This window comes from Thamnophis elegans, chromosome 16 (genome assembly GCF_009769535.1).
Source record: "Thamnophis elegans isolate rThaEle1 chromosome 16, rThaEle1.pri, whole genome shotgun sequence".
Lineage (NCBI taxonomy): Eukaryota > Metazoa > Chordata > Lepidosauria > Squamata > Colubridae > Thamnophis > Thamnophis elegans.
In genome coordinates this window covers 7,737,929-7,759,895 of record NC_045556.1, presented here as the reverse complement: position 1 = coordinate 7,759,895, position 21,967 = coordinate 7,737,929, and the positions used below count along the sequence as shown (strand labels likewise).

The 21,967-nt window shown below is 45.6% G+C and overlaps 2 protein-coding genes across 6 annotated transcripts in view; one reads left to right on the top strand and one right to left on the bottom strand.

The window, feature by feature from the left end:
- MYO9A (myosin IXA) overlaps positions 1-8,068 on the top strand; it is a 101,881-nt gene extending 93,813 nt beyond the window's left edge. For all 5 annotated transcript variants that reach the window (XM_032232911.1, XM_032232912.1, XM_032232910.1 and 2 more), the window contains 3 exons: positions 2,699-2,901; positions 3,322-3,464; positions 4,451-8,068. In XM_032232911.1, the coding sequence (XP_032088802.1) occupies positions 2,699-2,901; positions 3,322-3,464; positions 4,451-4,932 (828 nt within the window). In that variant the 3' untranslated portion in view covers positions 4,933-8,068. The remainder of the gene's footprint in view (positions 1-2,698; positions 2,902-3,321; positions 3,465-4,450) is intronic.
- Positions 8,069-11,107: 3,039 nt separating this feature from the next.
- Positions 11,108-21,023, bottom strand: NR2E3 (nuclear receptor subfamily 2 group E member 3). Its single transcript, XM_032232416.1, has 8 exons — positions 20,966-21,023; positions 19,041-19,191; positions 16,994-17,097; positions 15,748-16,014; positions 14,696-14,877; positions 12,996-13,236; positions 12,287-12,392; positions 11,108-11,240 (listed from the first exon to the last, which is right to left on the bottom strand). The coding sequence occupies exons 1-8, from the start codon at positions 21,021-21,023 to the stop codon at positions 11,108-11,110; spliced, it is 1,242 nt and encodes a 413-aa protein (XP_032088307.1).
- Between the last annotated feature and the right edge of the window lie 944 nt (positions 21,024-21,967).

Sequence of the window (21,967 nt, the reverse complement as noted above, 5' to 3'; positions counted from 1 at the left end):
GGTTTTGGCTTGGAGGCCAAGGGAAGCATTGCTGAAAGCAACTTGAGGCTGTGAGGCCTACTGGGTAACCCTCTCTTGGGGGAGTTCCACCCGTGGCCGCAGCCAATGCTTCTCCACCTCTCTTGCAGCAGAGAATGGCTTGCGGTTCCTTTGCGCTTCCTAGCAGCTGCAGCAAAGGGCCAGCTTCCGCCGCCATGCTCAGCCACTCCCAGAGTCAGCTGATGGCGTGTGCTCTCTAACCTGCTCCTTTCCTTTTCCTGTCCTCTCTAATCCAGAAGCCTGTACTAATTGCCGTTAGATTTATGAGCATAACCCGCAGTTCGATCCCGGTATGTATCCGAATTGCAACGCACTGATCTGACGCCATACGTAACTCGCCATCCATCCCAGTGCTTCTGCATGCTCCATGGCCATGGCCCATATTTCATAACTGTGTGTGATATGTGTGTTCGTGTGTGTGTGTGTGTGTGTGTGTGTGTGTGTTTATTTCCAACTCTTCAGGTGCCGTCCATGTCTCACGAAAACAAAAGGGCATCAAAGGGGAATGCATATAAGGCCATTTTCATTCTAGACAGATTAGGAGGAAGACAAGAAGCCATATAAGATAGAAGAGAGTCCATTTGGACATGGGTTTCTGCAATGTTTGGCACAGGAAATGTCTTTAGAAAAGAATATTTGCTGTGTTGTGTCGTCGTCTCCCCCACACACACACACTATAGTAAAGAAGTAGGAATGTTGGAAGAAGTGCCTATAGTAAAGTAGGGATGTGGTGGCTCAGTGGCTAAGACGCTGAGCTTGTCAATCAGAAAGGTCAGCAGTTCGAATCCCTAGCACTGCGTAATGGAGTGAGCTCCTGTTACTTGACTCAGCTTCCCAAGTAGAAAAATAGGAGCCACCTTTGGTAGGAAGGTTTCCGTGCGCCTTCGGCATTTAGTCATCCTGGCCACATGACCACGGAGACGTCTTCAGACAGCACTGGCTCTTCAGTTTTGAAACGGAGATGAACACCACCCCCTAGAGTCAGGAACAACTAGCACATATGTGGGAGGGGAACCTTTACTTTTTATAGTAAAGAAGAGAATGAGGCAGGGTCTAAATAGAAATTGAAAAGCTAATGGAAATTTGGCATGAATTTGTTCCCTTGAATTCTTGAACTGTTGTATTGAGCTGTTTTCTGTATCTTTTATTTTCCCAAATTCTTTTATCTTTCTCTTCATTCTTTCCTCTGGCCTAGATCAATTTCATATATTAAGACCACAGACAATCCTTTGAAGCAAAACAGGAATTCAGTATATGTTTTTTTTTCCCTTCTAACATTTCCAATTTTCAGCAAACACACCATCCTCTGGCACTGCCTTTGCTTCCATTTTCAAAACAAAGCGTAGAAGGAAGATTCCTTTTTAGAGTCAGACAGCATAGAAGCCCTGCCTAAGATTAACATAAAGCAACTTTGCTAATATCTAATCAGAGCCTCAACTTCTCAGAGGAAAATCTGAATATTATTTTAGTTGTGATTTAAAAAAACAAAACCATCCATCCCAAAATATATTATTATTCATCCAGAAAGGGAAATCTCAAAATTGATTTAACAATTCTTGCACGCATTTACATCAGAGGTCTCCAATCTTGTCAGCTTTACAACTTGTGGACTTCTATTCCCAAAGGAGGTTGGAAGTCTGAGGAATTCCATGCTGTCTGGGGAATTTGGGGAGTTAAGGTCCCCAAGTCATAAAGTTGCCATGTTTGGAGACCCCTGATTTACATAAGAACAACATGCTGCTGAAAGTATGAAGGAGCTAAAAGTTTTTATTTATTTGTTTTGCAAAATACCCCAGGACAGATATATGAATCATTGGTCTTTGAGAATCTGGATGAAACAAATGGGCTTATTTCTTGGCTCTGTGTCCAGAAAAATAAATTCTCCTCCTTATATTCACAGTGATCCACTTCTGTTAGTTTATTATTAAAAAGAGCCGAGGTGGCGCAGTGGTTAAATGCAGCACTGCAGGCTACTTCAGCTGACTGCAGTTCTGCAGTTCGGCTGTTCAAATCTCACCGGCTCAGGGTTGACTCAGCCTTCCATCCTTCCGAGGTGGGTAAAATGAGGACCCGGATTGTTGTTGGGGGCAATATGCTGACTCTGTAAACCGCTTAGAGAGGGCTGAAAGCCCTATGAAGCGGTATATAAGTCTAACTGCTATTGCTATTGCTATTCACACAGTGTTTCATTGGAAAATACAAGCATCAGGATTATCTGTATTTTTCTGGTGGCTTCCTTTGTTCTCTCCCCCCGCTTCCCCCCGCCTAGAGGGATTCTTTAATTAAAATAGCATTCAGTACATTTCAACATTTCCAATGTCCTAAAAGGGAGTGATCTATAAAATGGTATAAACAAGTTTTTTTTTAAAAAAAATACTTTAATCCAGTTTCCTTCCTTGCACCACTTTTTGATGCTGGCAACCTGAAATACTCTATTATAAAGTAAATCCATAGAAATAACTTCTGGCTTATAGATCAAAGATCTTTTTTGATGACTTCCAAAAATAGTCCCTTGGATTTACACTTGCTTCCTGTCCTATTCTGTCTCTGAAGGAATTGTTTGCTTGCTGGTTGTCTCATACATCGACTGGGGATGAGTTCTTCTAATCTCAAAGCTGATAGAAGACCGCATTCCTCATTAGCTTTACTTTATGCATAGGGCAAAGGGCGTCTACGCCGAGGCACCTATTCAAGCCCTACATCCCCAGCGGGAGTCCGGTTGCCCTCTATGGGGGATGCTCCCGAAGAGGCCCTGAGCAGCGAGGAGGCCATGGAGATGGAGGTCACCGAACAGCAGCAAGTAGCCATGCAGCAGGAAGAGAAGGTGCTGGCAGAGCAAATAGAGAGCCTGCAGAAGGAGAAGTGAGTCTTAAGTAACGGGATCAATGAAGCCTAAGTAGCTGGGCCAATCAGATGGGCGTGTCCACATCTGCTATATTTCAGGAAATGCTTGGCCCTTATCAATAAAGTTGGGTGCAGATTGAATATTGCGGGCATTATCTTAATTCCAGCAAGGAGAATATTCAGTGTTGAAATGAGGGGTCCTTGGTGCTCTCTGAGCTTGCTTGTTTTCTTGCGGACATCTCATTACCCAAACTAGGTGACATCATCAGTGCTGTTATAGCTTGATGATATTACCTAGTTGGGGCAATGAAACGTCTTCAAGAATACAACCAAACTCAGGACCTTAATCGTCCTTTATTTCCTAGCTTCTGCCGCTGTTTTTTTTTTTTTTCTCTATCCAGTTCTTTCTGTTTATTTTGTGTTTATTTCTCCCTGCAGGGAAGAACTAACTTTTGAGATGCTGGCACTGGAGCCCAGAGCCTCTGATGATGAAACCTTAGAGTCTGAGGCTTCGATTGGCACTGCCGACAGTTCTGAAAACTTGAATTTTGATTCCGAAGGAGCTATTTCTGACAAATCAGGTAAGTAAAATTTGTTGGAGAAGGTGCCCTAAAGGAGTCATCATTAGTACATGAAGTTTATCATTCAGTAGTATAGGTATCATAGTATTCCGTTAAAACTTTACACTTGTTTGATCAAATCTGAGGAAGATTTGAAGAAAACAAGCTATATTCTGAAAACACTTACTGAAAATGTTCCCTCTAGACCAGTGTTTCTCAACCTTGGCAACTTGAAGTTGTCTGGACTTCAACTCCCAGAATTCCCCAGCCAGCATTCGCTGGCTGGGGAATTCTGGGAGTTGAAGTCCAGACAACTTCAAGTTGCCAAGGTTGAGAAACACTGCTCTAGACAGTCTACAAATAAGCCACAATGTTTGATGGGAACCAGAAGAGTTTCTTTGGACTTATACCAGGAAATTTTGTCTCTTTGTCAGCACATTCTTACTGCCACTCTTAAACATCCTTGTTAAGGCCACACTTGGGATACTGCATCCACTTTTGGTCGCCAGGATGTAAAAAAGATGTGGAGACTCTAGAAAGAGTGCAGAGAAGAGCAACAAAGATGAGGCTAAAACATATGAAGAACGATTGCAGGAACTGGGTAGGTCTAGTTTAATGAAAAGAAGGACTAGGGGAGACATGATAGCAGTTTCCCGATATCTCAGGGGCTGCCCCAAAGAAGAGGGAGTCAAGCTATGCTCCAAGGCACCAGAAGGCAGGAGAAGGAGCAATGGGTGGAAACTAATCAAGGAGTGAAACAACTTAGAACTAAGGACAAATTTCCTGACAGTTAGAACGATTGATCAGTGGAACAGCTTCCCTCCAGAAGTTGAGAATGCTCCAACACTGGAAGTTTTTAAGAAAATGTTGGATAACCATTTGTCTGAAGTGTGTAAGGTTTCCTGCCTAGGCAGGAGGTTGGACTAGAAGACCTCCAAGGTCCCTTCCAACTGTGCTATTCTATTCTATTCTATTCTATCCTATCCCTTGTATCTCTTCCCTACCAGGCAGAACTTTAACCTTCAACCCGGCAAGACCCGGCAAGGCAGACGTGGTTGGTCCCTCTCGGTCCCGAAGGCAACTGCGCAAGCAGCAGGAGTCTGTGGACTCGGTGGATTCCTTGGTTTCATCTCCATCCCTCTCACCTTCTTCCTCCTCATCCTGCCTGCCTCACGTGACAAGGAAACGATTCCAAATCTATTCCAAATCGCCTTTTTATCGAGCGGCTCCCTCTGGGGACGCCGGGGCACCGGAGCGATCGCCAAGTCACACCAAGGTCCTGGACGACCGGCCACAGTTCACCACCCGCGGGACATTCAATCCGGAGAAAGGCAAGCAGAAGCTGAAGAATGTGAAAATCTCCTCCCCTAAAGCCAAAGAACTCCCGGAGGGGTCTGCCGGGATGGGACGGAAGCGTCACCCCGAGGCTGCTGATTACATGAGCCCCCAGCAACTGGTGCTGCTAGGAAATAACGAGTTCATGGTATGATTTGGCTGCCGCGGCAAGCATCTCCTCCTCCATCGCACCTTCCCTCCACTTCAGTGCCATCTGCTGCCACTCCATTGTAGGACAACTGCTGTCCCCCAAGTCAGCATCTCCTCCCTATTCGTTGCTTGGAATCCTAGCATCGCATTGCCAGTGGAGAAGCGGGGGATCCTCCTCCTTCCATCTAGAACGAGCAGCGGAGGAAAATTTCAGCTGTGGCATTAGCTGACCTTTAGCCCTTTGGAACTCCGCGATTTCTCCACGAGTCAGGCTGGGAATTTGCAGTGAAACCAGCAGAGCTGGAGGGAATGATGGCTGGTGAACCAGGTTTGGCCTTCCCCCTTTTTAATGGGCCGGGGAATCCGTGCCGGCCAGCTGAGAACATCAGGAGGGCAGCCGGAGTTCAAGAGGTGTTCTTGGTCCTTGAGTGTCAAAGCTCTTGACTTTGGGGTTAGGTTTTTGCACTGGGATTGAGGAGCAATGGACTTCCTAGAAGAAACGGTGGCAAGAAGAGGAGACTGAGGCCTTTGTTTGGGGCTGTTTATAATGCACTCCATGGCATTGTCAGATGTGGTGGGAAATGCTCATTTTCACTCAAGCACTTCTTAGATACATCAGGTGCACCTCCGTTGTGAACAAGAGTTATTTATCTAATCTAGTTTTCTTGGTTTAAACTTTTGGGTTGATGGTGTCAGAATAACCAATGCCAGTTTGATTCCAGGTAGGTCAAAGCCAAATATTTGTGCCGAATTTCCAGTAGCCATAATCACAACATAGGTCCTGTCCCTTTGGGGCAGAAAATCAGAGTCTTTTTAAGACTAAAAGAAAGTATTAGGGAACAGAAGCGTTTACTTTTCTGACTGTGTCTCTGGCCCAATTCCATGCTGGGAGCTGAGCAGGCTCTTTTAAGTTTCTTGACCAGCTGTGAAAACGGCACTCAAGCAAAACAAAAGCATAAGGAAAGCTGCTGTTGAAATCAGTCAGTTTAACAAAATGATTTAACGTCGCTTTCTTTGCTACACATCAGTATTAAACCGTGGCGCAATTTTTTATTTTATTTTATTTTTTAAAGTGAGAGACTACTTGAAGCTCTTTGTTAGTATTATGGTTACTGAAGTTCAATGTAAATATAACTTTTTATGTTTGTTTTCTTTTTCCACAATGTGGGACTTTATTAATGTGGGACATTTAAGCCAGAAAAGTATAAGGAGGAGCAGCAGGAGCAGGAGGCATGAGTTACTAGAAGCAATTCTGGGATCTTTTCGGTGTGGAACAATAAAACGGCCGCCATGGTTTCCACCGGTATGACAATAGATCATTCCACCTGTATGTTGTGAAAAAAAAATTGCTGTTACAAATATAGAAGAAGAGCCCCCTCCTTGAGGGGTCTATTTAATGGTCTTTGGGAAGCCCTGTTTTTCAGTTAAACCCATCGCTGATTTGTTTTGATTGTACAGCAGACAAGTTAGACTGCAAAGCCCAACGCTTTTTTCGCCCTTGTCAAAAAGGACAGCGTTTTTGTGATCGTCTGCAGAGACTTGAGATCATTGCTTCTCTTTACAAACCACGCGCAGCTGTATTATTTGAAGGACAAGCCGATCCTGATACGTTTCTCATTTCCTACCTAAGAGGTTTGATTGACTTTGAGCGTTGCAGCTGTGAATGGTTTAAAACCCACCACCCCATTTTTAAAAGTAGAAGGAAGCTACCCATTTATCTCGGAGCCTTTTAGGTCTGCTGAATCACAGTTGCGTCTCTCAAAAATGGACAAGTTATTTTAATCTGGCACCACATAAAGCTCTCGACCTAATCAAAGAATAAAGGCAGGCAGCGTTGTGACTCGTCAAACGTTGTTTTAAAGATCCAAGTTGAATAAGTTGGAATTGGCACTCTGACTTAACGGCAATGTCACTCCCATTAAGAAATCCCCATGTTTATAAACAGTTTGTGTTACTATAAAGAGGCCTTATTCGAGATTTCAAAACGATTCTTTTCGATGACTGAAGATGGCGTTTGTTAGGTTGACCCTGTTTTGTTCAGCTGATGGCTGAAGAATCTCCTTGTGTTTTTCCTACTTAAGAAAGGCAAAACTTTCCCCTTCAAATCTTGATGTTGGGTCCCTCGTTTGCTCTTGAGGTTTAGTTGTTTTGAGTTTGTTTGGTTTTCCTGAGCGGAGTACATTTTCCCGATGGGCAGTTTGTGCAGAGAGAATGTCCAATCGATCGAGTTCCATTTTGAGGGTTTTGGGGGATTTCGCATACGAGAGGCATTTGACAGCAACCTCTTGAAATTGTTAGCAAGTGTAAAACTGAGCGTCCGTCTTCGTTCCAGTGTCTCCATTCCAGAAGAATCACGAAGATGCTTTTGCAGACCTGGTGAAGATTATCATTTTTCTTATTTTTCCTTGGAGTCTTAGAACCTGCCGTGAGGCACCCAGTAAGCCTCTAGTCTAGTTCAATGTTTCTCAACCTCTGGAAGTTTTAAGATGTGTGGACTTCAATTCCAAGAACTCCCAAGTCGACACATCTTAAAACATCCGGAGCTTGAGAAGCAGTGCTCTGATACCTGAAAGTTGGTTTTTTCTTATAAATTCTGTGCAGGGCATAGCGTAATTCCAAGGACTCCTAATAAACTAGAAAAGGAAAGGTCAAGATTTTTTTAAGCAGGAGATTGTTAAGCGAATGGATCCTAAAGCTGCCTCTTTACCAAAAAAAGCACTTCCTCTCCCCCCCCCCCCCTCACACACACACTCCAATCCAGGGGTGGATTCCGGGCGGCCGTACCGATAGTAGCCAGGAGCAGCGGCTACCGTACTGGTATGATGACTCGTTTGGCCCACCTGCCCGCCCGCGTTCCATGGCTGTTTATAACGCGACCAGTCCATTGCACATGCACGCACAGCGTGCAGCGCCTGTGTGACCTCCGCCGAGCAGCTGGGTGTTGCAGGGCAGTGGTATGCGCATGTGTGCACAGCGCGCGTGCCCATCTAGGACGCCCGGCCCCATGCACAGCGTACTGGCTGCGTTGGCGTCCGGAACCCACCACTGTTCCAATTCCTTCCCACATATATCACATTTACCATGCAAGCCTTACTCTTCCTCCAAGTATGTGCACCAAGACCTTTCCCTGCCCAGATTCTTCCTCCTTCCACTCTCGCCCTCCAAATGTCAGTTGATTTTTGTGCTGAGAAATTCCGGTCTTTGCCTCCTCCGATCCAGGGGAGCTAATTTCCCCCTTTTCTTCCAGTGTCAAGCTCTGTCCTTAGGATTGGTCCGGGAGCTTTGGAGGGGGAGCAATCGATACCCAAGAGAGAGACTTTAGTTTGACTTTTTTTTCTGAATTTCAGGCAGCAAGAAATCCCTGCTTGGGTTTCTACCTGCTTGCTGTCTTCCAGTTCTCCATCTTTTCTTTAGCATCTCCACCCCCGAAATCACCTGTAAAGTTTGTGGACCCAGCTCTGTCCCCCCCCCCACGATATTAAAGTGAATGTACTCCCCCCCCCCTCGGAAGGACATTGGCTGCATATAATTATTTTTAACAGAAATTTCTAAAAGTAATTTATAAGTATACTGAGTGTACATTTTAAAAGCAGACTATTGTATTGTAAAAGGATATACTGTCCTGTGTCACATTCTATAAATTTTACCTGTGAGAGAAGAATTCTATAAATGCTTTTATTTTGCTCATGACGTGCAGTTAACTGGGGTCAGCCAGCACACTTGTTTCATTTCGCATCCAAAAGGTTTGTTTTCTCCCCTTGTTAATGTTATTTTGTTACTCCCCCCCCCGAAACAAGGCCGTCATATTTGAAGTGCAATTTGTGTAATATTTCATAAATGCAATACTATTCTATGGCTGTACAAAAGCAACTTTATGAACAAATAACCCACCCGCCCATCCCCCCCCCAGCTTATTAAAGAACAAAAGAATGGAAAATAAAGTGATAGTGGCAGATGTGTTTCCTAACTGTTGATGTTTGTAGACGCCCAGCAAATATATTTTATTGCTATGTTCCTAAGGTGAAGTTTGCCCTCTCACCTATGTGCTAGTCGTTTCCGACTCTAAGGGGGTGGTGCTCATTTCTGTTTCTAAGCCGAACAGCCAGCGCTGTCCAACGTCGTCTCCGTGGTCATGTGGCCAGCATGATTAAATGCCGAAGGCACACAGAACGCTGTTACCTTCCCACCAAAGGTGGTTCCTATTTTTCTACTTGCATTTTTATGTTCTTTCAAACTGCTAGGTTTGCAGAAGCTGGGACAAGTAACGGGAGCTCACTCCGTTATGCAGCGCTAGGGACTCGAACTGCTGGCCTTCTGATCATCAAGCTCGGTGTCTTAGCCCCTGAGCTATGCATCCCTAGACATGTTCCTAGAAGAATGCTATTTCAGTGTTTCTGCTGCTTCTCTGGTCTCCAGGCACCAATAATTGCTTAGAAAATTTGGTTGGTTTCTGAAGTCCTGTGAAATGCCTGCTACACTATCAATGAATACCCTTGCTGCTTTTCATTAAGAAGTGGATACAGATTCGAAAGAGTGCATTCCAAGGGACCAATTTCTTCCTCAAACGCTGAATATTAGTGTGGGTTGTCTGGATTTGATCTGGAAACCTAAATCCACTCTATACAGTGTAATGGAGAGAGCATCGTTCCGCTTTCCCATCCAGCCAAAGACTCTTTCGTGTGGTTGATTTCACCGCTGCTGATTGTGGTCCATGGAAAATAGGCAACAAAGCCCATAAGCCAACATGCTTCTTCCAGATGGGAGAAAAGAGCCTCCAGGCCCATTAAAACTCCACTCTTACCGAAGAGAAATTTTGATGCATGAGCTACACAAGAAGCTTAGTGGGAAGATGACCGTGTTATCTCCCGAACGTCATGGAAACGGAACAGGGCAGCTCGAAGCCTAAACATAAACTTGGTCAGCAAACAAAATTGTGTGTTCTAAGGCAGGGGTCTCCAACCTTGGCAACTTTTAAGACTTGTGGACTTCAACTTCCAGAGCAAAGCTGGCTGAGGAATTCTGGGAGTCTTAAAGTTGCCAAGGTTGGAGACCCCTGTTTTACAGGAGTTCCAATCCCAAGCAATAATACAAGCTACTCGTTTATTAACATTTATACAAGATGGCTAACGAAGTCTTCTCTGCCGATAGCCATCAGCCTAAGAAGAGGATCAGATCTGTTTCTCTCAAGCTAGACGGGAGTTTTATTTTTAGCTCATTTTTACCTGTCCAGTTTTTATTGCCAGAATATGATATGGAAAGGTGGCCTATGGGCATAGTTGAATAAAATAAAGATTAACTACTCTTGCGTTCCATATCCAAGCTAACAAAATGCCTCAGTCAGGAACATGGAACATGATTTTCTTACCAAGAGGCACTTCCGCTGTTTTCTGACAGAAAACTTGAGCTTGGTAGTCCTCGACTTACGGCCACAATTGAGCCCAACATTTCTGTTGCTAAGCGAGACTGTTGTGAAGTGAGTTTCGCCCCCCACTCTACACTCTTTCTTGCCACAGTTGGCAATTGAATCACAGCACTTGCTAAGTGAGTAACACGGCTGTTCAGGGAATCTGGCTTCCCCGTTGACTTTGCTTGTCAGAAGGTCGCAAAAGGTGATCCCATGACCCCAGGACGCTGCAACCGTTATAAATACGAGTCAGTTGCCCAAGCGGCTGAATTTTGATGACGTGACAATGGGGATGTGGCAACAACCAAAAGTGTGAAGGACAGTCATAAGTCACTTTTTTCAGTGTAGTGGTATGTTCAAACGGTCACTGAATGAAAGGTTGTACGTCAAAGACTATCTGAATGTAACCATACTATTGCTTTAATCGAATGTCGAGTAACTGACGGGTTCCGGAGTCAATTCAATAGTTCAACGCTACAGTTCAACGGTATCATTCCCGTACTGTTGTCTCTCGCACTAGTGAATCGGAAGCAGTTCTTATGCTGTCGGATGCCTTTTACAGTTGAACGACTTGGACTAGAAGACCTCCAAGGTCCCTTCCAGCTCTGTTCCGGATACTAGCACTGTCTGTTATCACTTAAAGGCTTCCAGCCCAAATCCCAAAACATCTGGACGGCTTACCCTGTCTCTCCTCCTGCTTGCATTTCGGGATCCAGGCTTTCAAACAGAGGAACCCGCTTAGGAATTTCAACCACTCCCCCAAAACTTTGCCTGTTTAATTTTTGAACATGTCACACAGCAGCTTCTCCATAGGGGTGTTCCCAATGGTTCTGCGGAAAAAGAGAACCTCGATTCGTTCCGAAGTAATAAATTTCAGCGAAGGCAGCAACAGTAGTAATTTTCCAAACCTAGGTAGTGACACAGAAAGACGTAGCTATTTCACCAATCGTGCAAAACTAGAATTGTACCAAAGAGTCAGGAGAATACCCAAAAGTCAAAACTGAAAATTTGTAATCCGATACCCCAAATTTAACCAGGATGCCGCTGAAGCTCTGAATAATAAAGCCTCTGCTCAGAATCTCTCAAAAATTTCTATCATCTTACTTTTGCTGAAAGAATATACCGTATTTTTCGGAGTATAAGACGCACCTTTTTCCCCCTCAAAAAAGAGGGTGAAAATCTGGGTGCATCTTATATACTGAATACAGCATTTTTGCCTCCTGAAACCCTGCCCCTTCACCAAAATGGCCATGCATAGTCTTTAGGAGGCTTTCAGAGTGTTCCTGGGGGCTGGGGAGGGCAGAAATGAGCAAATAACAGGCTGTTATCCATGCTCTCTTTTTTTTTTGACAAAAAATGAGCCCGTTTTTGTGAAAAACAGGCTGTTTTTTGCTTGTTTTTGCCCCCCCTCCCCAGGAGCACTCTACAAACCGCCTAAAGGCTATCCATGCCCCCTTTTTTTGCAAAAAAAAAAAAAAACCAAAAAACGGGGCCGTTTTGGGGAGTTTTGCAGAGTGCAAAAACTTTTTTTTTTTTAATTTGCCTCTTCAAAACCTTGGTGCGTCTTATACTCCGGTGTGTTTTATACTCCGAAAAATACAGTATATAAAAAGGAGGTTTTTGCTTTTTTAAACAAAATTCTGAGAGGACATAATAATATTAAGAGAACTTATTGTGATGTAATGATTAAGGCATTAGCAACCAGGAGACTGGGAGTTCTAGTGCTGCTTTAGGCACAAAGCCAACTTTTCGTCCAGTCACTCTTTTTGCAATCTTATAGGAGGCAATGTGAAACCATTTCTGGAAAGTCTTGTCAAGATAACTGCAGGGACTACTCGAGGCTATCACCAGTGGTCAAAAACTGGGTTGAAGGCACACAAAAAAAAACAAAATTAAAATAGATTTTGGGACAAAAATGGAGAGAGCACAGAAAATAACTCGTATCTCTAGGTACCTGACTGGCTGACTAGGATAATGTATATGAGTGTGTTGTCCCAGCATCACCTGTGACTGATCCTGCAAATTTTCTACCTGGTCTGGATCCTTCAGTCCTCTTGTTTCTTAAAAGAAAAAAAGAAAGAAAAACTTGAAATTCAAGTAGTGCTACTTTGACAAACAGATCTTTATCCTTGGTGCAAAGTCTTACATTCTCCAGGTCTGAGATAGTTATATAAAATCGTTACTAATTAGTATAGGTTCTATTCTCTAAATTTCAGAATACACAAAGTCATGCACAAATGTGCTCACACATACAGTGTGTGTGTGTGTTATATGCAACATCGATTGAATTTTCAAATAAGAGATTAAGCAGAGCAAGAAATGTAATCTAGACAAAATCACGAGATAAGCAAAACGAAAGAAAGAAAGGCTAATCATCGTTCTAATCGGTGTAAAGTCTAGACCAGTGTTTCTCAACCTTGGCAACTTGGAAGATGTCCGGACTTCAACTCCCAGAATTCCCCAGCCAGCGTTGGCTGGGGAATTCTGGGAGTTGAAGTCCGGACATCTTCAAGTTGCCAAGGTTGAGAAACACTGGTCTAGACTGTAAAATTGTGTAGTTCTCCATGAAGATTGGCATTTTGGTTCCCTTAACATTTCTTTAACTTTGCCTATAATCCAGATGTGCTTCTCCCCCCCTCCCCCATCGCCACCACTCCGCTCACCTGGTTTAAAGAGAACAATGGCCTTCATGCAGGCAAATTCAGTGGGATCCACCGCCAGGGTTTTGAAGCGTGCAATTATTTCTTGCATCGCACAGATGTCCGTTCCTCCAGACACCACCTTGGGGTGGAAGGTGGAGGTCAGCTCTGACAAAGAGAGGAGGGGGCAGGTTTCCAGCGGCAAGGACCACTGGATAGCACAAAGCAGGAACAATTCACTCCAAGCTTCTTCCAGTAAAATCACCTGCAAGCAACAGGACACGGGAGTTGAGTCCTTAAAAATCTTTGGGACAGGTGTGCTGCAGTCATTTCTGTTCCTGAATAAACCTTGTAGGTATTTCAGCTAAAACATCCAGATTTTTTTCCCCTTCTATAATCCTCCTGTTGGTATTTCATTCATAAAACAATAGTCCCAACTGTGAGCAGTTTTCACCAAACCCATAACTCCAATCTCCCCTGACCATTGCATCAGGGGTGAAATCCAGCAGGTTCTGGAGAACTGGTAATGGAAATTTTGAGTAGTTTGGAGAACCGGTAGTGGAAATTTTGAGTAGTTTGGAGAACCGGTAGCGGAAATTTTGAGTAGTTCGGAGAACCGACAAATGCCACCTCTGGCGGGCCCCAGAGTGGGGTGGAAATGGAGATTTTGCAGTATCCTTCTCCTGCCATGCCAATCAAGCCACACCCACAAAGCAACACCACGCCCACCAAGCCACACCCACAGAACCGGTAGTAAAAAAAATTGAATTCCACCACTGCCATACGTGTGTCGGGCCCAAAACAGAGACTTTCAACTGAGTTCTTTCCCGTTTCACGCCTGTAGACAAAATCTTGCCAGTTTGAAGCCTCTGCTACCTACATCTACGGTATACTCTGGGAACTATTGAGGAGGAGCTGTCTCTACCTCCTTTCTCTCACAGAAAATATCTGAGCTGAGTTGCCTCTTCTAAATGCATTATCCCCCCGCCCCCACCCCGGAATCTGCTTCCTACCACGTTCCACCCATCTCCACACTGCGTTCCATCACACATGCCAGTCACAGCTGCAAGATTCCTTTAATATTCCCCGTGATGGTTTCTCTTGATCTGTTTCCAGTGAATCTCTTTTAAACGTGCCGTTCTATTTAAGCATCCCAAGCTCCGAATTCAACCGGTATATAGAAAATTTGCAAGTATAAAGACTTCCCCTTGCAAATAAAGATTTATCAGGAATCCCAACGGCTATATCAGTTGCTCTCAATGAGAAGAACTGGACTTCCTTTTCTTCTCCCCTAAATATCAAAAGGTTGCAGGCTGATAGGCGTGCATTATATCCTAAATTTCTTTCCCCCGCAGTCTGAAGATGAGTCTGAACAGGACACAATGTAGTGCGGTGGTTGAGTTTAGCAACACCACATCTGGACCCTTGTGATTCTTCAGAATTAAAAATAAAAATGAACAGAAACCAATCACAGTCTTTCTCTCTGCCAGGCAGCGTCTCCCGAAGCCCCTTCGCCTTCTCACACCTTGACCCCCCCAGTGAAGAGTGCACGATGACAGATCGTTTACCCTTCAACCAGTATATAGACAAATTTGCAAGTATAAAGACCATTGTGTTAATTCCGTCTCAGTAACCTGCCTTTCTTGGAGACTTGCTTTCTCGCTGGCTCAACTGCCACTCAACTCATCCTGGCTAAAGCTATTGATTCCTCAGGGGGCTCTTACCTGATCTCGAAAAGGTAAGTTTGAGAACACAGGAAGGTTTTTTGCCCATTTCACAGCCATGAAGAGGAGTCGGGCAGAGATTTCATACACACTTTCAGGACCGGCAGCTGGATGCGGGGACCGGGGAGCTTCCGTCCCCCCATGTTCCGGTTCATTAGTGGTCACGTCGATGTTTTCCTCTGCTGCGAAGACAAACGGCCCATCAGTATTGTCTTTAGCAGTTACAGTGGTGAGTTGCAGGCGGTACGCCCCAGTACAGGCATACCGGTGCCTGTCGAGAGCACTGGGTACCGTTCTGGTACCGTACTCCGGAGGGCCCGCCCGCCCGCCCAAGTGCCTTACCTGTATTTGAGCTCTTCGGCGCTTCCGTGCACTGCGTGCATGTAAGGTGCCTGCGTGATGCTCCACTGAGCAGCTGGAGCATCACGGAGGCGTCACAGAGGTAAGGACACATATGTGTGCTGTGCATGTGGGAGACACCGGGCCCCATTGCACCGTACCAGTTGCAACAGGATCTGGAACCCACCACTGGGCAGATAGTAGGGTTGGCAAGTAGGCGCGATTCAGAAGAGGTTGAAGCAGAACTGTCACTATTTAAGCCCCAAGTATCTCTTGATGTGCCATTTCCTGTTGGGACTATTGTATCGGCTGTGCCAACATCTCTTTTGCTATCCCACCTGGACTTCTATTTGGGGGAAGGAAATACCACATACTGTGATATTTAGAGGCAGTACCAGGGTTGGTATTCACTTACCTTCCCTACAGTTTGCAAATGTGAGTGCATGCACTCAGCTTTCCGTACATGCACTTTTGGCAACAACAAAAAAAAAGGGCCTAAATGGGATGCCATAGACTAGAGCCAGGGCAGGTCTCTGAATTCATCCTAAATCTTAAGCTTCTCCCGGAGAGCTAGGACTGCACCAGCAGGGGGCGCTGTTGCTACCAGATCTTCAATTCTGCGGAGTAGCTTCATCCCCCCACCCACCGCCTTGTTAAGAGTCCCTTCAGGCAGACCTTCTCCCTTGTCCCTCACTCAAGCACCAGCCACCTACCATCCTCTGGCTCCAGCTTGGCACAGGTCTCTGCCGTCATCAGGCTGGCCATGAAACGGTGGTTGTTGGGGGGAATTAACGCTTGGCTCCGCAAAACCCCACTTGCAGAGCAGCCGGGGGGAACCCTGTGGCTCTGCAGGGAAGGGTGAGGTGGTGTCGGAGCCCCCTGGGTGGCGGCCACATGTTCCGGCTGCTGTTCCGAATGCAGGTCCGTGGAGTCCAGGTGGACGTGAGCCGTGCTGCGCGGCTGGCGTTCGTTCTGAACCGCTGGAAGCAGAGGAAGGTCAGGATAAGCACCAAAGTGGGCAGAGAAGGTTTCATTTCCTCCCCTTGAGTGTGTTCAGCTAACAGAAGCGATTGAGATGATTGGGTCCCCAGTAGTTTCAAGCCCTTGTGCTCCTGGTTTCCAAAACCACAGGTGGCCCAAGGTCTATGGTGGATTTCCAACCTCTAATCTGGCTATTTCACCGCTATTCCATCTTGACTGTTGGGCTGAAAGAGAAAGCATTCCAGGTCCAAAGTCCCCCCAGAGAATTCTCATGGTTGGGGAGGGACTAGGACCTGCGTCTTCCCCCTCCTAATTTGAACCCATCACTGGTTCTTGGAGCTCCAGAGAGACTCCGAATTCTGGACCTTCCTTAGACACGGAAGCCAGATGGAGGACCTTTGGCTGGTCACTCTCAGCTCAAGCCACCTCACAAGATTGGCATGGTGGGAAAAACAGGAAGAAGGGGCATTCCATACAAAATAAGGTAAAGGTAAAGGTTCCCCTCGCACATATGTGCTAGTCGTTCCCGACTCTAGGGGGTGCTGCTCATCTCCGTTTCAAAGCCGAAGAACCAGCGCTGTCCGAAGACGTCTCCATGGTCACGTGGCCGGCATGGCTAAACGCCGAAGGCGCACGGAACACTGTTACCTTTGCACCAAAGGTGGTTCCTATTTTTCTACTTGCATTTTTTACATGCTTTCAAACCCTAGGTTGGCAGAAGCTGGGACAAGGAACGGGAGCTCACTTCGTTACACGGTGCTAGGGATTCGAACCGCTGAACTGCCGACCTTTCTGATGGACAAGCTCAGCCTCTTAGTCCCTTGTACAAAACAAAGTGGGATATAAATATATCATTAATGAATTCACACATCTTCAAGGCACCAGGTGGGGAAAGTTTGCCTGTAAGATCTGCTTGCAAAAGACTTCCAGGTGAAAGATCAACCGAGAATCAGCCCTTTCCCCCAGATCCAGGTTTACCATCTTTGTTCATTCCCGCCTGGAGACATTTCTTCAAGCGACAAGCTTGGCACTGGTTTCGGTGCGCTTTGTCCACGGGGCACATTGCACTGCCAACCTGGCACCTGTCAAGAGGACAAGATAAGATTCTATTAGATGCACCTGCCAGAATTCAAGATTTTGGGGGGCGGTGGGGGTCATGTCATGCCAATTACCTCCAATAGACCGATCAGATCCCACAGATTAGGCCTCCTCCGAATTCCATCCGCCGGCCAATGCCAACTGGCGACTACCCGGAGGAGAGCCTTCTCTGTGGCTGCTCCGACCCTCTGGAACGAGCTCCCCGTGGAGATTCGAACCCTCACCACCCTCCAGGCCTTCCGCAAAGCCCTTAAAACCTGGCTGTTCCAACAGGCCTGGGGCTAAAGAGTTTTTGCCCCCCTTCTCGAATGGTATGGTTGTTGTGTGTTTTTAAATTTTGTATTGTTATGTCTCGTCTTTTTTATCCCCCTGTCTGTACCTCCTTCCCTGATTGAATTGTGAGCTGCCCTGAGTCCCCTTCGGGGAAAAGGGCGGCATATAAATGTAATCAATCAATCAATCAATCAATCATGTGCTATGGAAAACAAATGTATGTTCCAAGAAAAGTAAAAACTGAAAGAAAATCTAGATCCAGAGCCACAGCAATCCTGTGAGTTCCCTGAAAGTTGCTGCCACAGAGCAACGAAATGTTTCTAGAATCACTTCGTCTACATCGACTTCTTTAATGTTGAAATTGGTCCTCTGGAAGCCAAGAGGCACACCAAGCATTGACGTTTCAGCGCTGAGAGGTAAATTGGTGCCTTGGATTTGAGATTAGGGCAGGAAATGTCCCATTGACACCTGAAAACTAAAAAAATTGCATGACTAGAGGGGCAGGAGAAGGGACTCAGTGGTTAAGACGCTGAGCTTGTCGATCAGAAAGGTCGGCGGTTCGAATCCCTAGTGCCGCGTAACAGGGTGAGCTCCCGTTACTTGTCCCAGCTTCTGCCAACCTAGCAGTTCGAAAGAACGTAAAAAATGAGAGTGGAAAAACAGGGACCACCTTTGGTGGGAAGGTAACAGCGTTCCGTGCGCCTTTGGTGTTTAGTCATGCTGGCCACATGACCACGGAGATGTCTTTGGACAGCGCTGGCCCTTCGGTTTTGAAACGGAGATGAGCACCGCCCCCTAGAGTCAGGAAGGGCTAGCACATATGTGCGAGGGGAACCTGTACCTATACCTTAGAGGGGCAGAGGAGATTAAGATGTATCACACAACTGGTGGTCACAACTCACAGGCTCCTAGAAGTGGGGTCAGAGACAAGAACGCAAAACTCAGGAGGTCCCTTCACCTCGTCCCCCAAATTCGGCACATTGCACTGAGTGAACGCCCTTTCTCCATGCAATACTAGAGTAGTACAAACAGGAGGTAAACTGATGTAGGACAAATGATGAAACCCTCAGGACTAGTGGTCCATTTAGCACTGAATTGTATGCTCCAATTCTCCAAAGCCCAGAAAGGATTTCTTTTGGGGCTTCCCCTAAAACTAGAAACAAAATTAAATTGACCAAGGATGGACCCTCCATCCCTTATTGGCTCTTCACCTGAACAATGACCCATCTGTACCAGAGGGACTCGCATTGGGAAAGCCCTACAACAGACTTCCCTACAACTGCTGTATCCGTTGCTCCCAATGAGAAGAACTGGACTTCCTTTCCTTCTCTTCTCCCCTAAATGTCAAAACATTGCAGGCTGATTGCCGTGCTTTATATCCTAAATGTCTTTCCCCCCGCAGCCTGAAGATGAGTCTGAACAGGACACAATGTAGTGCGGTGGTTGGGTTTAGCGACACCACATCTGGACCCTTGTGGTTCTTCAGAATTAAAAAAAAATGACAATGGACAGAAGCCGATCGCAGTCTTTCCCTCTGCCAGGCAGCGTCTCCCGAAGCCCCCTTCACCTTCTCACACCTTGACCCCCCCGGTGAAGAGTGCACGATTATAGATCGTTTACCCTCCCTCTACTCCCAACAACTGTGTCCATTTACCTGTAAACCAGCTTCCGTCGGACGCTGCGTTTGAAGAAACCGCTGCAGCCGTTGCAAGCGTAGATGCCGTAATGCTTCCCGCTGCTGGTGTCACCGCATACTTTGCAGAGCAATACGGGGCTCCCTGCTTTGCCAGGTGCCAGACTAAGCTCTACACAGAAGGGAGAAGAGGACAGTTAACAGCCGGACAAATGCAGCACCCAACAAAGGAGACGAAGCCAACAGATTTTCAGCAGAAAATGTAGACGGAACCTTCAGTTGATAGTTCCTCTCTACATTGCAGGAGCTTATGCTTGTCCTGCTGCTCTTATTATTTTTTTACCTTGATTTGTTTTATAGTTAATGACTTATTTTCCAGGTTCAGTTTGTAATAATGGACAGATGTAGACAAAAAAAAGCAAATTCCTATCTTCTATCCATCCAGCGAAGACGGGGGAGAACTTTTCATGGTTCAGCCATTTCCTTCCCCACATTTCAAAGTAGGTGGTCCATCCATCCCCATCTTTTTTTAAAATCTTTATTAGTTATACATTTTTTAAAGAGTAAAACGTACAAATACAAATACAATTTTAAACATACAACCCACCCTCCCCTCCCCCCCCGCAGTGACAGTCATTCAGAGCCCAACTTTTTTTCCCCTTCCTCATTGTTAGGTCTCTAAGCCACATCTTCTCATTACAAAATTCAGGGATCTATTACAATACCCATGTTCACTTTTAACTTTCCCCGTTTTAAGTCCCTGCTGTTCTCCTTGTCCCGCACATATACCATAAGTTCCAGCTAAGGTAATGTTCCGTTTCTCCTTTGTCCCTCAGCCAACCCGTCATTCTGTCCATTTCTGCACATTCATAGATCTTTTTAATTATAGCATCTTCCGACGGTATGGTAGTGGATTTCCAAAATTTACCGGGGCAAGCATGGAATGGAGACCCGAGAACCTTCTACTAAGCATTAAACCAGAAAACATGAGCAATTCAATATGGCATTTGAGCCTACATATAATTGTGGCCACAAGAATAACTTATGCACAATTTTGGAAATCCATCCATCCCCATCTTAATTGTACTGGCCTGAAGATTCTCCCAGGTGCTCTGATACTCTCTTAGCAACTAAAGAAGAAATGGCACCCTACAACGTTCAGCATCTACAATAACAGAGCCATCGTCTGAACTTGACCAACTCCTAATTAAATCCCCAAACGAGTTGATGAATAATAACCCAGTTGAACAACAAGACACTATGTCAAATAATAAATAAATAAATAAATAAATAAATAAATAAATAAATAAATAAAAAACCGTCAACGGTTTCTTCAACTCCAACCACAATAATACACGGGCAAATAATCGATACAAACTCAAGGAAAACCGCTCGAAACTCAAATGTAGAAAATGCGACTTCAGCAGCCGAGTGGTCAACGCCTGGAATGCTCTACCTGACTCTGTTGTTGCATCCTCAAACCCCCCCCCCACAGCTTCAACCTCAAACTGTCTAGCGTGGACCTCACCCCATTCCTAAGAGGTCCGTAATGGGGGCGTGCATAAGCCCACCAACGTGCCTACCGTCCCTGTCCTAACAACCCAATTTATTCGTATCCATTTCATGTATTCATAATCATGTTTTTAAACATATATCTGTTAATACATGCCTGACGAAATAAAGAAATGGATAAATAAAAATATTGCACGGGAACCCCCAGCATGGTCTCTGCTCCACAGATTGCCTATCGCTATCTGAGCAACAGGGAAGAAAGACGATTTGAGGCCACGGGAAGTAACTTTGCCACCACGCTTAAGGATATCGCTGAACTTCCCAGAAGGATTGGCAGAACTGCCTGCCAATTCCTGCGCTTGGGTGAGCTGCTTTTGGCCCCAAATGAAAGGGGGGAAAAACGTGGTCTGAAGAATTGTGACACCATCACTTACCCAACTGGTTGGCCTCCATCCCTCTGTTCACCAACGACTTCACTGGGGAGGCAGTCATAACAGTGGCTGATGATCCGTGGGACAAGGGAATTGGGCTCACGAGTGGAGTTCTGACTTCTTCGGTTTTGAATTGGAGGCCCAAATGCAGGAAACTCTCTGGGTTTTTCCTCAGACGAGGCTGGGATAAATTACTAGAAGAACGGCCTTCGGTGTAGACTCACTCAAGTCTGCTCCAAACCTCTTAACGGATCGCTCTCCAGACCATCACAACCTTGTGTGGATGCTTCATGTGTGCTTGGTGTGTGCTATGCTCAATGTGCGAGTCCTTCCTCTTCGGGTCTCCGGTAATGTAGCAGGAAAGATTAGTCATTAATGCTGTGTAAGCAGTTGCCTGTCCGTCATCCTCTTAATCTTTAGTTTTCGAAGGTGGGACCATGAGCTTCATAATCAAACAACGAGAAAGATTTCTGAAGATTTCTGTCAGCGAGCTCAGGAGGACAGCAGAATGATAAGACACACACCCCCCATCTTGACAGGGACTCTGGCCGCAACCATTTCTACGCCCTCCGGCTTCACACAACTGCCACTAACTTGTGTCCTTGGAGATTCCTTTTTGGAAGATTAATTTATTGGCTCGCCAAATAGGCAGGGTGAGGGCCGCTCAAGTTCCCAAGACGTTAGATCTTCTTCTGCTCTGATTCTACCACGTTGTCCTTGTCTCTGGTTCCTCCCCAGGAGAGAAGGGTTTGAAAAAATCCACTCCACCTACAAGCACAGCTGCTGATCCCAACTGAATATTTCATAAGGAAGGCAGGTTTTTTTTTTTTCCAGCAAGAAGAACGTACCACCTCAGCGAGCAGGTTCTGTATTATTGATGAAGGGAAAGGTGAGGCAGAAGCAATTGCGACACAGAAGTCAGGATATACGGCTCGTATTTATTTATTTAGAGATTTCATATTGCCGCCTGCTCGCACATGGCGACTCAAGGCGGCTTACAAAAGA